General features: G+C 37.7%; 1 protein-coding gene across 1 annotated transcript in view; it reads left to right on the top strand.

The window, feature by feature from the left end:
* The window catches only part of LRP1B (LDL receptor related protein 1B), a 501,801-nt gene that overhangs the window by 94,753 nt on the left and 392,541 nt on the right, over positions 1 to 14,507 (top strand). Inside the window, 1 exon segment of the mRNA XM_032190067.1 lies at positions 4,254 to 4,391. Within this exon segment, the coding sequence (XP_032045958.1) occupies positions 4,254 to 4,391 (138 nt within the window).

Raw genomic sequence — 14,507 nt, 5'->3', positions numbered from 1 at the left:
AGAAGTAAGGGTGTGTTTTTGACTATAATTTAATAAATTTTTGTGGACCTTGAATTTGCATTGAACGCCATGATGTGCTTCCTTTTGTCTGGCCATCTCTACAATCTTTGCAAATATCTTTTATTCATACTTTGTAACTCCTCTGTAAAGTTAGTGCAGAATGTTAAATTAAATTTGGAGGAATGTTTCTAGAAGGAAATGTACATAATGAAATAATGTTCATCCATAATTTTGGCTGATGAAAACCACTTGCACCTTGCTTGTGATAACAAAACCTAGTGGAAATAATCAGCTTGCGTGTTCTCAGTTGCATCCTCTAGTTGGAAATTTAGTATAGCCTGAAGCAACACAGGTGCAGATGTGGTTATAAATGAGCATGAACTCAAGACAGATACCATGTCAAAAGTGCATGGTGAAATGTCTCTGCTAATCTGGGGAAAGCAGATTGTGTTGGATGTGGCGGGCATCCCAAGGACTCTACTAGCTCTTCTCAACCGCTGCTGCAGGAAGGGCAGTTACACTGAAGGGACACGAGCTGCGTTTACTGTGTATGACACAGGTATGGCAAAACCACAGTGCTGGGTTTTTCCATGCTTCACAGGCTACGAAGGTGAAGCGAGCCTCAGCAGTGGATGACCAAATCAGAAATGGTCATTCTGGCCAAGTAGCCAGAGAAACGTGGATCTTAAACAAATCCCTGTCTGCCTGCTTCATCCCATCTGCTCCTGAGGTACATCTGGCCTTCTGCAGGATCTGGGGAAAGAAGAAGAGCTGCCCGCCTGGCCCTGCCTGGCTGTCCCAGGGCCATGTCAAATTCTGGGACCCTCACAGTGCCTGATCCTGTCCTGTACCCACCCTGGGCCATGGGCTGACCCCAGTGAGGTGCCCACTGCCCAGGCTCTTGCGCAGTTACACCACAGAGGAGTTGCATGGTCTCTTCCGAGCCAGTCCAGAAAGCTGCACAGAGCTACAGGAGCAGGCGGCTTCAGTCCTTTGCCCTCCAAGCGGTGTCGTGGTGCGAGCGTTTGAAGTGCTGGGATGCTGTACTGCCATAATTGCAGCCAGCAATTTGACTATTTTTCCCCCAACCTGCAAGGCTATGAATTATCATGTCTTTTGAAGGGAAGAAAAGACACCATCCGTCTTTTATGTTCTTAGCATTCTTGCGCTGATGTAAAATACACTGAGATTATTTTGAAGAACACTTTTAAATTCCTTTTCCCAAAGTTCACTAGATAAAACTGCCAGAAGTGGCTGTCTGCTCAAGGAAAAGGGGAGAGGAGTAAACAAGATAAGGAGCTGCTCGTCTCTGTTTGCGTTGGATGTTTCAGGATGTGCAGGGTCGGATCCACTCTAAGGAGTGTGTGCTGCACTGAGGGCACAGCACCACGCAGCCTGGTGCTCAGCTTCGGGATTTTATTCTATGAAGACGGGGAGTTTTGGGCTGCTCCGAGGCCTTGGGACATGCTATCTTATTTCATTGACATTATGATATAATTGGGACCTGTCATTTTGCAGACATTTCCCCCTTTTTGGGGGACTGGAGGTCATCTCCTGGTGTAAGGTCAATTTGACAAATAAGTATATGTGAATTTACCTTAATCAGTCACATTAATAAGTTAATCCCTTCTATTCAGAACCTTCTTGTTTTCCCAAAGTGATGAACTAAATCTCTCTTGAAAACAAAACACGGTTAGCAATGATTCAGTCTCCTGGCAGACTGCTCCCCCTGAAAGAACTACAATTTATGAAGCCCCCTACCTACTTATTTTAAGTTAGATACTGTATTTCGAATCACAATATATTTGTATCCTGCAGGAAAATTTGTAGTATAAAATAAAAAGCATCAAGTCAAAATTAAATACTGAAATCTTTAGACGTATGCTTATCAGCTTTTTCCCGTTGAGATTTTAAATGTTAATTAAGACTTTCATTCTTTTCACTCATTATTTTTAGAAGAAAAATACACAGGCTTATCTATTTTTGGTCACAGATTTTGATTTTCTGTTTGATCATGATCTGTGAATGCTGAAAGCACTCTGGCAATCTTAGGCTTATTCGTAAGTAATGCAAGTACCATGGCTTCCATACTTCACAGATGTAAGTTTTTTTTTGTTTGTTTGCATCCTATTTGTTTGTTTGTTTTTTAATGAATGTTCTTTATTTTTAGAGAAAAAGTAGAAAAAGTATTTTTTTTTTTTTTCTCCTCACACTCTATTCACAGTTGCTCCAATGCAAGGAATAAACAAGCTGTAACTAACAGATCAGATAATTAGTTTGGTTTTGTTAAATTTTAAGTGCCTTCAGTCTTTATGGAACTGAAATAGGAATCACGTTAAGCATTGTAGTTTTATCTGACCTAGCTGACACTGAGCATTTGACTGTGCTGAACTGCTCTATGCTCTTTGAAAGCTCTACAGAGTGCGGCCAGTCCCGGAGGACACCCGGCACTGCCAGAGATTGTAGGCACAGTGGTGAGCTTCCTGCACATGGGATGCTTCATAGGTCCTATATCGGGAGGAAGAAAACAGTAAAATGCCGAAAGTCCAAGCAAAACCAGAAGTGACAAGAACCAGGACCCCACCCAGTGGCCGTGCTGCCCAGCAGGAAGGGAAGATGGGAAGTAGCGAAGAAAGCTGCTTCACCCCTGCCTCTTGCCTCCTTGCCTGCTGCTGGTCTGTGCCAGTGCTGGGAGGTCACAGCCCTCTCATTCTCAACAGATGTTGTTCCTACTGTCATCATATCCTGATATGGATATGATAAAATACAGATATAATAAAAATAACGCATGCCAGACAGCATACTTTCATCCCCGTGCACATCACTCGTTTATATTTTTCCCTAGCATGAGTGCGCTGTGCTCTGTCTGCCAGTGACGGGGGTATCGGGGATGCAATTGGTGTCACCCCATCAGAGCCAGGCAGGAGGGACACCAGGAACCCCTGAGAAGGGTGCTGGATGCACCTACTCCAAATTTTGGGCAGCCTGCTGGCGTGCAGGGTGGCAGTGAAATGCTTCAGTCTTCTAATCGGGAACGTTGTTTAAAGTAAGGATTTTTATTTCATTGGCTGTGCTAAAAGTTTTCTGTGGTTGTTTAAAAATCCTAAATGCCCTCTGGAGCTCAGCTTCACTTTGGCCTGCTGACTCCAGGAGGCGAAATCTGCCAAAGCTGAGATTTACCCAGAGCTCTCAGCTTCTGTGTGTTCTCTGTCCTTCGTCTTGCAGTTAGTGCCTTGGAGAAGGTGAAAGCTTATTGCACCTGAGCACGGTGCATCCTAGGTGATATTTCCCTTGAGGACTGTTTAAAGCTGTCAGTTTAGCACAGACCCAAGGCTCCGACACAAGCAGTCAAGGTGCTGCAAGTTGTTTCCTGAAAACTTCCACACCTCTGTGTGTCTCTGTGTAGCTCAGTTACTGCGCATAAGTTATGTATGATTCATCCTCTAAACAAGCTAAAGCCTTCAGACCTATTTGTGCTCTGTAATCATTTGTTAAAAATCTCAAAATCCTTCTCACGTGAAATTATAATGTTCATTGTTTTTTAATCACTCAAAACCCTCACAAAGCGATAAACAAACAAGAGCCTTGAAAATCCCTCTCCTTAACACTTCACAGATAAGGGGATGCAGAGTGATTGCATGGGGATTGCATCCCCGAGGGAGCAATCACAGCATCCTTATCCTCCCCTGCCATCTTGTACGGCATGGCTCCAGACTCCTGGGATGGAGGGACAGTTTCTGTGATGTAATACAGCCATAAACATGTAGCATTTATAAGTAATTCCATAAATAGCTAAGATTATCCATATAGCAAAACAGTGGATATTAATGTAAGTACCTATTATTGTTATGACTGTAGAATTCCCTACACTGGGATTCACAAGGCAGTTGCACATCTATGATACTTTTTTAATGTTGTAAAGTTTAAATTTAGCTTCCCAAAAGTTTAACTTGAAGAAAAAAAAAAAACAACAGTATTTCATCACCTGTATTTTGGGAAGTAATCTTCTCTGACCCCTCGATTTCCTTTTAATTACACTAATCATTACCTGATGATTTTAATTTTCCTAATTACAGCAATGATAATGTGCCAGAAGTCATCAGAATGGACTGATATGCGGAGTGTTGCCCTGAGAATCAAAATGGGAATAGTATGCAATACAGAACTTTTTTTTTTTTTTTTTTTTTTTTTGCCCTGTTGTAGATACAGAAGTATAAAAGTATATGTAAGAAATGTTCTGTGTCTTTTTTTAGGTCCCGAGGAAGTGGATTTCAAGTGCACCCTGAATTATATTTCCTGCATCGGCACAAACAAATGCATTCACTTGTCCCAGCTCTGCAATGGTGTTTATGACTGTTCAGATGGGTACGATGAAGGAGTACATTGTCGGGGTGAGTAGATTTCCTGAAGAAAAAATGTTTTAACCTGAAGTCTTTTGCTGTGTATTTTCTTGCGTTCAGAGAGAACTAGAAATTTCTTCTTAGGAATATATATATACATATGAAGCAAAAATTAATTTTAATGCATGTTTCAATAACTTTTTTTTTTGTATGAAGCAAATAAGAATAAAAAGCACATGTGGGGTTTCAGACTTTTATTAAGATCGTATGATAGAACTGGTTATTCCAAGAGAAAGATGAGGAAACCCTTTATTAGGAAACAAAAGTTGGGCAGCATAATGTTTGCCAGAATTTATTTTTTCTTATGATTCATTTAAACAAAATAGAATATGAAAACAACGCTGAAAAAGACATTAGATTTGCCATAAGCATTATTTTGCATTGAGTTCTTGCTTATGGGGAGGATTTTATTTAAATTACCAAATGTTTAGGAGTATACTTACCTAATTCTGGCAATGAGAAATCCTAAATAGAAATTGGTGTAGGTCAATTTTTTTAACACCTCAACTGTAATACTCAGAAGTTTTATTAAGCTCTGCCTTGGGGACAGTTACGGGGCTGTCATTTTAAGCTCAAATCTAGGATAGCATCAATCATTAACATGTCAACTATTTTCAATCAGTAGACTTCGCTGCAAGGCAAATAATTGCTGATGATTCTTAACAGGACTTATGTTGAAAAACAGAAACTCAGGAACAGATTCAGGGTCTTGAGCTAGAATCCAATGTGACAATACACAGTAAAAGATACAATTAGTGGTACAGTTCCGAAAGTTAAATTAGAATTTAAAGGTTCATTTGGACAGATTTCCAGAACTGTCATAGTAAAATCCAAGCCCACACCAAAAATAAGCCACATAAAAAAATTAAATAAGGAACAAAAAATGCCACCTGGAATTAATCAGTGCAATACTGCTGACTTCACAAAACTACAAATAGTTATTTTTATGTAACCAGGTGAGGGTACAGGCTGTCATACAATACATGACAATTCTTATTCACAGTGATGGGAATCATTTCCTTTCTAGAAGGCTCTACTTTTGTAGTGCTTGTTCAACAAGCATTACAGAAAATCAAAATTTGTGTCAGCATATTGACTTTAGCACTGGTTCCAGGATCCAAAAAAAGGTAAATTGACCAAAGCAATACTTGGTCTCTCCTGAGGCTTTCTGAAGTCTTTTTTTTTTTTTTTTTTTTTTTTTTTAATAGAACAGTATTCATCCATTAAACACAATTTAAATGTGTATTTCTCAGTGATTCATGTATTTCTGTAAATCTGGATTGAATGCCAAAAAAAATAAAAACTGCCAAAGCTAAATAATTATTATGTTTTAACTCTTTAAATTCGAGAACAGTGGAATTGGAAAAAGAAATTGACCAAAATTAAAATCTTGTATTCCTGTAAATTAAGTACATTTGGTTTTCATATGTAATATGACATAAAATCACTTGTCTTCGTGCATGCCCTTTCAATTTATGCTTAAATCAGCCTTGCAAGGTTATTGATTCCCACTCCTTTCTTTATTATCATACATGAATATGAAATCTTCCCAGTGGTACAATTAATGCCTACTCTAATAAATTATCATAACATTTACTTAAACATACTAAAAGTAAACATTTGGTCACAGAACACATATAGGATGAAGTCCTTTTAAATATATGATTATGAAGGATTTAAAGTTGTCTCCCAGTAACTCATGTCAGAAGTGGTTAACAACTCACTAATATTTTGTAGCCATTATGTATTTTGACCTGCTTATTAGAGATGGTTCTTGAAAATATTAGCGGACACATTTCTATCAACAAAGCCCAAAGAATAAGAAAACAATATTATTACATTATGGTCATGTAGTTTGGTAACAGGTGCCACTAATGTGTTGTTATGATATGTTTGGTATGAATGCAATATAGTATTAACTATTTTATACATATATATCAGAACAATGACTAGGGGGACTGGTGAGCCATTCTGTTGCTGTATTTTTTAAGGACTGAGCATACAAGTGATATGTTTAGGTCACCTGTGTGGCCAAAAGCTGCAAAGTTGCTCCAGAAACCTGTCTGAATTGTTAGCTTTTTCCTCCTATTAATGGCAAAAATGGCATTCAAATTGTGTTAGTACTTAACTAAGATTATTCATATGATATATTTGATTGATCAAGGTGGTAGTATCAGTTCTAAATATTGAGCTGCACACAGCTGCACACAACTGCACACAGTTGGTCATGGACCTATGCTGCAATGATCTGCTGATCTCTCTGTGTTATGGGGCAAGTGACCGTGGCAGGGACGTCTCAGTGATCAGGTCACAGCTCCGCAAGGGTGAAGGCTTCCAGTAACGTTCAAGAACTAATGGAGCACAAGCATTCAGTAACTGGAACTATTCCCATTTCTTTCTCTAAATTTAACATTCTTATGTTAATTCATTACATTATGATCTTTGAGAGAGATATTCAGGCCTGCACCTTTCCCTGGGCAAGTGAAAATATGATCATATCTGCAGTGTGAAATGGTAATGTATGTGGAATTTCAAGGGAATAGTAGTAAATACAATGACTTTCCTTTCTCATCATCTTTTAGTTCAAGCACGTATGCATTTTTTGCTGGTGAATGTAATGCATAAATTCAGGAGGGGTTGTGGCAATATGAAATAAAAAATGTTTTATTATGTATGGTTGTTTCACATTATGTGTTCCAATGTCCTTCAGAGGAGAAGGGGTGCTTAGTTCACTGGAACTGAAACTCACTGTGTGTATTAGAGATAAAGCATCCGTATTTGGTCATTTTGATTTCTTAGCTATTTTTTGACTAATTGAAGAATGTTTTACATATGCTGAAAGTGTAAGCAAGAGTTCAAAGTATATACTTGTCCCTCATTTAAAACTGTAGGCTGGGGCTGTTTGGTGTCCTGAGGCTCCCTAGATAATTTCACCTTGGTGTGACTTGCCAAGTCAGGATCAGTGCCCATCAGCTGTTTGGAGGCAGGATGAGGCTTAGATAAAATGTACTGATGCCAAAACTAGACCCAGGCTGGAGCTGTTCTGGCAGAGGACTGGTTCAGAGCTTTTTCTGGTCGGTTTAGCTTTTTTTCTTTTGGTAGCACCGTTCTTCGTGTTTCTTTTGAGAGTCACATCTTTATTTCTGTTGCGTTTTCAGCCACTCTTAAAGCTCAGCCGAGCAACATGCTGAGAGTCCGTGTGCCACAGGGGAGTCACCGAATTACTGCTGCAATCTGGACAGTTATAGCTCTGAGTCTTTTCTTCCCATGGTTCGTGCCAGAGCACCACGCTCGGTGAGCTCACTGAGGGCATTGCTGACACAGGCCTAGGCTGCAGCCTGCCTGTGGTCCATTAGGGCAGGTACCATGTCACTTCAGCCTGCTCCAGCCACTGATTTTGTGGTATTTTGAAGGTGAAAATGCCTCTTTTATTTCCCCAAAAGTTTTAGGAACAGCTTAGACAAATATCCATCAAGGATTAGATGGCATAACTTAGCTTTGAGTAGGTAAAGGATTAAGATATATCTTTAAGATAATTTCTAGAGAATTACAGTCACATTCCTATGAATCTTTGAAAGGGTTTTTAATAGGGCTGCAGAGATGGTCTGTACAGTTCTATAAATCCATACTTCTTATATATTTGGCAAAAAATTGAATTAGATATGCCAAAAGTAGTTTCCAGTCTGTCTCTGATTTAGAGCTGTAGAAAACAAGAACTTCTACAGAATGTAGAAATGACCTTTTTTCACTTAACTGGCTTAAGAAATACATTATTATTAATAGCTGCAGGAATTGTTATGCTAAAATTATGGATATTTCAGCCAGAAAATACTAGAAGAATACTGCAAAAAATAATAATAAATGCTAGCACAAATGTTCTGCAAATCTTTGGCTCTATGCCAATTTATCATAAAATAGAACATTTTGGGAATAATTATTGAGAAGCAAAACTGACAGAAATAACAGACACTCAGGTAAGAGTCCAGTCTGCTGCTCTGACTTAAAGATGAAGTTTGTTATGCGTTATACTGCAGTATCCACTGCTTTTCTGCGGGCAGTGTTGTACTATGTCATGGGAATACTGCAAGTTTATCTGGTATGGCTGACAGGACAAAATAACAGATTTAACAGTCTATGTGTAGAGTTTTTCCAGTGGACATGTTAGTAGTAAAGTACATAGGGGTCTCATTAAGTGGTCTTCCACTTAACTTAAGAGCATCCTTGCCGTGCATTATGCTCTGTAATTCTTTGGTTGGAGGATAGACAAGCCAGCTTTGGGGAGGGGAAAGCAGGAATGCTGTTGGGACTCACTGGAGGTCTCCACTTGCACTAAACCCCTGAAGTGAGAAGATTTTGGAGGGCACTTTCATTACAAATACTTCTGCTGATTAGCTATCAGTAGTATCTGGCCAGGTTCCCATCTCTGTGAAGTGCCACAGCTGCTGGCCTGGGCTCAGGGGAGCTCATAACCTGCACTTGCATTGCTTGTCCAGGCTCTGAGTCACAGCAGCTCCCCTCCAAAGTCAGAGTTGATGGAAAAATGTGACTGTATCTTTCCCATCTGAAATACTGATTATTCAGATTGCTTATACCATCTCATATTGAAATTAATCATAATAGCAAGACTGCAACATCCATTAAAGCCCTTGCTATTTTGAGAGTCACTCATAAGGTAATTGCCTGCATGTCTACCTGTCTGCCTACCTAACACCACTGACAAGACGAGCCTAGGCACACAGGAGCATCTGCATCACATTCGGAAGACTGTCTTATGAAAATAACTTGAAAATGTTTTTGATATATTACCTAGATGTAACCTGACACATTTTAATGGGCTAATTAAGATTAAGAAAATCTGGGAGAGATCACAGAGGTTACTTGAGATACTTTCTTTTTTAATTAAAACTCAGTTTAACTGAACTTAACTGAGATCTGATAGAATTCTGCCAACTCTTTGGATTACTTGGATCTCTGTTAATTGTGATCTGAGCTTTAATCTCTAGTCAATAAAATACACAAAAGCAAGCTCTGGATCATTTAGTATTAAAAAAAAAAACCTGCAAAACACACATACAGAAGATTTAGCCAAATAATTGTTATGTTTGCAGCAACCTATAATCAGAGCATTATTTTTCTGTTTAAGCTTTTTGAATGAATTGTTACAAGATGAAGATTAATGCAGCTATTACTGAATCATGTATTCACTCTGGCACTTCTACAGCTGGAACACTAAGAAGTTTTAAGTAGTGTTTACCAGAGGCAAAAATAGAAATTTTAGAACTTTATGGCATCTTCAGGCCTTTCAAGAATGAGAAATTATAAAAGTAAAAGTATAAAGTTATGGAGCTACATTTATATCCTAATCTTCCTCTTTTTTTCCCCTGCTTTTCCTTTCTCATGCAGTCGTGTTTCAAAGGAACAAAGAAAATCTAAATTAGTCTAGAATTGTAAATGTTCCCACCATTTTCCCATGAGTCTTTTCCTATGCACACCAGCAAAAGAAATCTCTGTAAACTCATTTGGTTTATTCTGACAAGTTTGAAATCACTCATCACCCTCTAAGACTGTGCTGTACAAAGTGTCACATCAGGTTACTGAATCCTTGTACCCTCAGGAAATCTCACATTGCTTCTGATGTGCCAGGGGGGCTGCTGAAACCATCAGGTAACATTCAAAATTATTTCTTCTGCAACCACTCTGCATTTTGTATTAAACTTTTTACTTTTTCACTGGTTATAAGACAGAAAAGAGAAAAAAACGTAGACATAAGATGATCATAAGTATTTTTGCTGCTAGTAAATAAGAGCATTTGTCTGGGGAAAAGCGTATCTTGCAGCCCCCCCACACACTTTTTTTTTTTTTTTTTAATCTCCTCATTTTACCATCCAAATACCAGTTCTTTGTATATTACTGTCTTTCTCATCTTTTTGCCTTAATACAATATGATGTGGCTCATTGAAATTAGCCAAGGTCATTTAGTCTGTTCTGCTGTCAAGAGAAAGAAGTCATGGGCTTGGTGATTTAATAACTTTCTATCACAAAATCCTATTGCAGCGAAGCAAATTAAAGGTGGCTGGCAGGGGGATAGAGCAGTGGAAGATGTTTGAGTGATGTGTTTTCATCCCACCTTTTATGGGCTGTTGCTAAAGAGATTTTTCAGGCCAGATAATGTGAACACTGTTGTTAAGATATCAGCATTGCCTGTATAGTAAATTAAGCGTAGAATTTAAATGTTTCGCCATATATATGATAATAATATATGCTAATAGATCATTAAATAATGTAGAATATAGTCTGTGTAGAGTGTTGTAGTGATCCTGCCTAATGAGAGAGTAACATGTTTTGTCTGTATTTCCATTTTAAGTTGTGTTTGTTTTCATGAGAGAAAAAGTTGGATAAAGTTACTTATTAAGCAAAATCAAATGTTCATCTTCATGAATACAACTACTGATTAGTTTTCCTAGTGAGCAGAAGTGTTTAAAATGCATACGTTTTCTCCAGGGTCCTGGAAACCATTTTTACAGTAGGAAATGCAGTCCTGAATGTTCGAACCATGGAGTTCTTTCTTCCGTATGAGACAGGGCATTAAAGATTGCAACTCCAATATTTCATTTTTTCTGTGATTGGATTGCTTGATAAAATGAGCAAAGTGCAGTAGATGTGTTAATTTCTCGTATTTTAAATTAGATCACGATAGTTAAGTGGGCCAGTTAGCTGGCAAAAAGTTGATGAAAGCAGCTACAGTCAGTGTTGTAGGGGGATGCAACGGAGTGATCAGAGAAAGCTTTGTTCTACTTTCCAGGGATTTAGGTTAAATGGTATTTATTGTTGCCTGCTGTTGTTGTTGCCTGCTGTTACTGTTTTGAGGATGCCCTCTACTGAGAAAAGAAAACAAACATTCAAACTCTCACTATAAGCATCCCGTTTTCAGTTTTATTCAAGATTGTTTATTATCTTTCTGTTGATTAGTGTGTCTAGTTACCTGATTATTTTTCCCCTTATATTCCAGCTAAATAACATTCTTTAAGGAATTATCTTACACAAAACATGGAAGATGCTTTTTCTACAAATTAATTTCAAAGTACTTTTATAGTGATAGTAGTGATAGTAGGCACAATCTTGATATCAAGAGGTCAGACATATACACATTGAAAAACAAACTTAATTCTGTTATTTCACATCATAGAGTATGTCTTAAATGCATGTTCCATACATAGATAGGCATTGGAGACAGTTTTCAATGATGAGATACCAGGGCCTGACACCAAATGCAAACAAAACCCTAGTAACTTTGAAGCACAGGAAGAGTGGTGGCACAAAGTTATTTTCTGTTGTCACCAGTACTGGGAGGGAAGGGAACATATAGGTCAAACTTACTGAGATCTTAATAGGAGCACTACTTTTTTCCAGTTTCTCTTAGAGCATTTTTTTTTTTCATAGTATACGGAAGCTTTTAAATTTAGACCTGCAGGGTAAGAATTCAATTAATATTTCTTACATTAACTAACAATAAAATTATATCTGATGAGGAAAAATTGATCTGAGGCACCCATCCATCAATAAAAGGCATCACTATTAAATTTCCATGGACTCTTATTCCAGTTACATTATTTGTGTATTCATTGCTCATATGAACAGAATTTTGAAGTAATTGAGCAACCTGATGTTTGAAGTGAGAAAGAAAATTAAGTGAAAGGTACATTTGCTGAAAAACATGGTGTTGGTCCCCCTGAAGCTATTCATAAATTCAACCTAAATTTACAGAATAGTATCAAATGGAAGATGGAAAAGAAGAAAGAAAAGAGCAAATTCAAGGGCTGGCATCACATAATTTGTCAGAAGTGTAGTTGTCAGTTTTCTGCCCCAGGAGTCCTCAGCCAAGCTAAATTATGAGACTCGGTTTCGAGTTCTTTCATTTCCTGCCTGCAGGGATTTGACTTCCCAGCTCCTTATCTTCCCAAGGTGAATAAACAAACGAGCAAACTACAAGATGTTCTGCGTGGGGGATACTTTTCCTCCTTATGGCTCTCTTCTCTGGAATAAACAGTTAAAGATTCATTACATCAAACACTTGAACCTCCAGGAGTGTTTATTTTAATTTCCATGCCAAAGAGTTGGTTCTGGTCTTTAAGTTGCTCCTGTCCCAACTATTATTTGTGTGTTATTAACCAAATTGGGTCAATTCTGGATGTTGGTGTAGGTATAGTCCCACCTGGCACACATATGCCTCTACATATTTCTATTTTACATATTTCCTGTTATTAGTGGCTAAAAAACATTGTGTGGTATTTACAGACGCCTTCCTGTTCTGTAAGATCTGTAGCCTATTATATCAAGGAAAATGGGATTGCTGTGTTTGAACCTTTTCAAGTCAGTTATTTACTAACGAAATCAGAAAACTTGATGAAGGTAGGCTTTTCCTTTGCCTAGTTTTTAATCATTCCTTTAAAGTGTTCAGTAGGGAATACATCCGGAAGAGGTCTTTAGGCTATTCTGTCTTTTCTCATGATACAATTTATAGGTGAGGGGAGAAAAAAAAAAAAAAAAAAAGAGAGAGAGAAAAAAAGAAAAATGTTCATTTTTCTTTTAGACAAGCATTTTAATTTCATACCGTATCCTACTTCTTGCATTTTGCAGTTTTAAGCTCAGGAAACTGTATATTCAGAGAGTCTAAGTCATTTACAAATCTAGTTTAAAAGTTAAAAGTTGCCATCATTTCTTAGATTATGATAAACAAGTCAAGATGTCACCAGCAATCTTAAGTGAGATTGATAACATTCAGTGGTGTGAAAAGTTTTCTTTGACACTTTGAGAAATAACTCTTGGTCTTCCACTCAGAAACAAGAACATGCGCATACCATAAAAAGCTGATTTGCAGAATTCATTATATCTTCTCTAGAAGATTTCAGTGGTCTTTTCTCCACAGAAATCTGAGTCAAGAAAGGATAACTTAGTCTTTAACTGGCAGGAGTAAGAGCTATAATTTGAGTTATCTGTGGAAAGAACAGGTTAAAATATTGTGAGATGCAACAGAAAGAGGTAAAAATTGTGGGAGAAACAAAAAAGAGAAGTAATACCATAGGAAAGTACAGGCAGTAAATGGCAAGTAAGAAGAAGAATCATTGGAAGCAATCAAGTAAGAATGAAATCTGGGAAAATACATAGATAAGCAATACAAGGTTCAGTACAGTCCCTTTACATGAGGCTAGTAAAGGAGACCTATCTCAAGTCAGTGCCCTCTGTTTGGACATATGCATGTCAAAGAGAAGGGAGGTGTTTCCACTGCACTGCCTAAAATAAGAAAACAAGAGTGTGCCAGGAGACTCCATAAATAAGAAGACTTTCTCTTTTGTGTCTCTGTTGATACTGGTCCTTTAAAACAACACAGATTTTACCACAGTTGCTCCACACAACACTTGTCTTACCAGTATGGAAGATGGTAAACAACATATGTTTTAAATGGTTGAAACTTATGATTTGTCATCATGTTCTTACAGATTTTGAGTTGAAGGAACTGCATTCTTCCATACTACATACTGCAAACTTTCATTCCCTGAAATTTGGAGAAAGAGACAAAATTCACCTGAAACTAAATCTCATAAAAATCACAGATTATGTAAAATGGTACTTATACATGCTTCAGTAGTATTCACTAGATAAATGTAATAGAAAAAGATTGCATTTGAATCACATGTAATCTATACTGTTGGTGTACTGCAGAAGAGACGTATTCCTCTTAATATTATTTTTAACCTCACATATTATGCAAAGAGAATGCAGATCTTATTTCCTGTTCTCTGAAGGTAATGTGCTTCCAAGGCTCTGAAGTTCTTCAACTTCTTTTTCAATTGTGAAGACACTTGTTATAAAAATTAAGCAGTGTGCAACAAGCAAAAATGTTTAGTTAGGATCAGACCTGAAGCGTACTAGAGTTAATGGCAATAACCCTTTGATTTGGGGCCCCTGGATTGGTCCTATCAAAACCAAAAATGGTGTATGATTAATTTCTTGAAACACTTGTATTCCGTTTAGTTATACAAAAAGATGATTAGTTTTAAAGAAACCCTAAGAAAATGCTAGATCTGGAGAAGGATGAGTAGTGTTTGA

The sequence above is a fragment of the Aythya fuligula genome, chromosome 6 (assembly GCF_009819795.1).
Source record: "Aythya fuligula isolate bAytFul2 chromosome 6, bAytFul2.pri, whole genome shotgun sequence".
NCBI classification, from domain to species: domain Eukaryota; kingdom Metazoa; phylum Chordata; class Aves; order Anseriformes; family Anatidae; genus Aythya; species Aythya fuligula.
This window is presented reverse-complemented; position numbering and strand designations above follow the sequence as displayed.